The 3,718-nt window shown below is 35.7% G+C and overlaps 1 protein-coding gene across 1 annotated transcript in view; it reads right to left on the reverse strand.

Moving 5' to 3' along the window:
* Positions 1–3,175: 3,175 nt before the first annotated feature.
* LOC115224694 overlaps positions 3,176–3,718 on the reverse strand; it is a 96,405-nt gene continuing 95,862 nt past the window's right edge. The window contains exon 36 of the mRNA XM_029795551.2: positions 3,176–3,573. Within this exon, the coding sequence (XP_029651411.1) occupies positions 3,207–3,573 (367 nt within the window). The 3' untranslated portion in view covers positions 3,176–3,206. The remainder of the gene's footprint in view (positions 3,574–3,718) is intronic.

A 3,718-nucleotide genomic window follows, 5' to 3' on the forward strand; every position in this document is an offset into this window, starting at 1 on the left:
GGACATAACACACCAGCATTGGTTGTCAAGCGATGTTGGGGGGACAAACAGACACACACACACACACATATATATATATATGTGTATATACATATACACGACTGGCTTCTTTCAGTTTCCGTCTACCAAATCTACTCACAAGGCTTTGGTTGGTCTGAGGCTATAGTAGAAGACACTTGCGCAAGATGCCATGCAGTGGGACTGAACCCGGAACCATGTGGTTGGACTGAATTCATAACCGTATAGAATAAGAACAGTCGCAGATGGTCGAATGCATTTGTGTTTTTTTCTTTTTCTTGAATCAGTTTTCCTTAACTGTGCAAACGTGACCATGGGATTACGAGGTTTGCTTTCCAACCACAGGGTTTTGGGTTCAGTTCTCTGAAGTGGCACCTTGGGTAAGTGTTTTTGTTTTTTGTAGCTCCAGATTGACCAAAGTCTTGTGAATGGATTTTGTAGATATGTGTATATCTATCTATCTATCTATCTATCTATCTATCTATCTATCTATCTATCTATCTAGATATATTTGTATATATGTGTATGTGTGTATGTGTGTATGTGCATATGTGTGTATATGTATATGTGTGTATATATGTGTGTGCATGCATGTGTATACATGTATGTGTATGCATGCATGTGTATACATCTGTGTGTGTGCATGTGTATGAGTGCATGTATGTATATGTATGTGTGCATGTCTGTATACGTATGCGCATGTGTGTGTGTGTGTGTGTGTGTGTGTATGTGCATCTTTGTGTTCGTGTTTGTCCCCTACCACATGACAACTGGTGTTGGTTAATTTTTCATAACTTTGTGGTTCACCAAACAACAACAACAATAGGATATGAAGTAGATTTATAAAAAAAAAGTCCTGGAGTCAATTTGTTTGCCTAAATCCTATTTAGCCCTTTCGTTACCATATTTATTTTGAGATGCTCTATGTTTCTTTCAATTAATTTTAAATATAACAAAGAATTTAGTAAAGTAACTTAGTTATCATTAAGCTAGTGTTAGGAACATAAGTTGTGACTAAAGTTTGGTGGAAGATTTTCATTCAAAACTTATGAAAACAAGACATTTGTACTACAGAGTCAGAGCAGGTTTCAGCTGGGTTGGTAACAAAAGGGTTAAGAACTGTTTTTCTATTATATATCTTAACCCTTTTGTTACCATATTGCTGTTGAGATGCTCTGTGTTTCTTTCAATCAATTTTAAATATAACAAAGAATTTAGTAAAGTAACTTAGTTATCATTAAGCTAGTGTTAGGAACATAAGTTGTGACTAAAGTTTGGTGGAAGATTTTCATTCAAAACTTATGAAAACAAGACATTTGTACTACAGAGTCAGAGCAGGTTTCAGCTGGGTTGGTAACAAAAGGGTTAAGAACCGTTTTTCTATTATATATCTTAACCCTTTTGTTACCATATTGCTGTTGAGATGCTCTGTGTTTCTTTCAATCAATTTTAAATATAACAAAGAATTTAGTAAAGTAACTTAGTTATCATTAAGCTAGTGTTAGGAACATAAATTGTGACTAAAGTTTGGTGGAAGATTTTCATTCAAAACTTATGAAAACAAGACATTTGTACTACAGAGTCAGAGCAGGTTTCAGCTGGGTTGGTAACAAAAGGGTTAAGAACTGTTTTTCTATTATATATCTTAACCCTTTTGTTACCATATTGCTGTTGAGATGCTCTGTGTTTCTTTCAATTAATTTTAAATATAACAAAGAATTTAGTAAAGTAACTTAGTTATCATTAAGCTAGTGTTAGGAACATAAATTGTGACTAAAGTTTGGTGGAAGATTTTAATTCAAAACTTATGAAAACAAGACATTTGTACTACAGAGTCAGAGCAGGTTTCAGCTGGGTGGTAACAAAAGGGTTAAGAACTGTTTTTCTATTATATATCTTAACCCTTTTGTTACCATATTGCTGTTGAGATGCTCTGTGTTTCTTTCAATTAATTTTAAATATAACAAAGAATTTAGTAAAGTAACTTAGTTATCATTAAGCTAGTGTTAGGAACATAAATTGTGACTAAAGTTTGGTGGAAGATTTTCATTCAAAACTTATAAAAACAAGACATTTGTACTACAGAGTCTGTGGGAACCAAAGCTGTAGCCTCCATGTACGCCATGAAAGTCTCCTGTATGTTATCCAACATGTCCATTGAAGTCACCATATATTCCAGTGGTTTCAACCAGGTTGGTATCAAACAGGTTACGCAATATTTTTGAGGATAATTAACAGGTTATATGGGTGCTGATGAAGGGGCAAAAAAACCCCAAAACATGGCATATGTACCCATTACCCTTTTTTGATCTTCGATCTCAGATACGAACAGTCAAAACAAAATTCAGTGCTGACTATAATTTCTGTAGAGATAACCTTAACAACCTCCAAATGGCCACCCCTTCTGTTGGGTATCCCCCACTCTCTATATCTCTCAAACAAACTTTCCTTTATAAAGGGGGATGATACATTCATGATTGCATACTCCTAGATAGGTATAGGCATGGTTGTGTGGTTTTGAGGCTTGCTTTGTGGTCACATGGTTTCGGGTCCAGTTCCACCATGTGGCATGTTGGCCAATTGTCTTTTACTGTAGTATTGGCGATGGTGGTGGTGGTGGTAGTGTTGATATGTGAAATGTTTATGCAGCTAGACAATGTGACTTTTAAGTGAAGCTCTGGTATATGAGATCATATCCTGCTGAAAACTGTGTTGAGTGCGTTGAGGGTCAGTGACATAAAAACACTTAGATATATTTTGGTTTTTTTTTAAAATCGATTTTAGGCTTCATGTCAAATCAATTGATTAATTAATTAATCACTAATTAAACAATCTAAGAAAAGAAAGTGATAGAAGGGAGGGCGGAAGGGAGGAAGGAAAGAAAGAAAGAAGGAAGGAAGGAAGGAGAGATGGGAAGAAGGAAAGAAAGAAAGAAAGAAGGAAGGAAGGAGAGATGGAAAGAAAGAAAGAAAGAAAGAAAGAAGGAAGGAAGGAGAGATTCGAAAAAGGAAAGAAAGAGAGAAGGAAGGAATGAAAGGAGGCAGAAAAGAAGAAAAGAAACAGAAACAAAAGAAGAAAAAAGGAAAAAAAGAAAGATTGAAAGAAAGAAAGAAAGAGAGAAGGAAAAATAATGGCGGAAGAACGTTTTATTTTTGTTTTATTTTAGGTGGGTGTGTGGTCGGGGTGTTCTAAATGGACACTTGGGTCAGTTCTGATGGCGAACGTTCTAGAATGATTGTGTCTTGGTCTTCCTGACCAGGGTCATTCCCTTCTGGCCTACCCTGCTTAACCATCACCACGCCTCCCCCTGTTCCTCCTGCCGGGGTCACTGGCCCTCCTTCAAGGATTGTCACAAGTCTGCCCATTAGGTGGCCATCAGTGGTGTCGCTGGTCGTGTCTGGACAAAGGTCCGTCGTGCTGTTGTCAGAAGTGGATTTGGTGGTGTTGCATGGCAGTGACTTCTCTTCTTGTTCCAATGCAGTAATAGGATTGTTGACCATACACTGGACAATCTGTTGTGTTGTCTCCCTCTCAAGAGATTCACTGAATCTGCGACTATGGAAAATAATAATAATAATAATAATAATAATAATAATAATAATAATAATAATAATAATAATGATAATAATAATAATAATAATAATAATAATAATGATAATGATGATGATAACAACAACAACAATAATAATAGTAATAAAAA

The sequence above is a fragment of the Octopus sinensis genome, linkage group LG26, assembly GCF_006345805.1.
Source record: "Octopus sinensis linkage group LG26, ASM634580v1, whole genome shotgun sequence".
NCBI classification, from domain to species: Eukaryota; Metazoa; Mollusca; class Cephalopoda; order Octopoda; family Octopodidae; genus Octopus; species Octopus sinensis.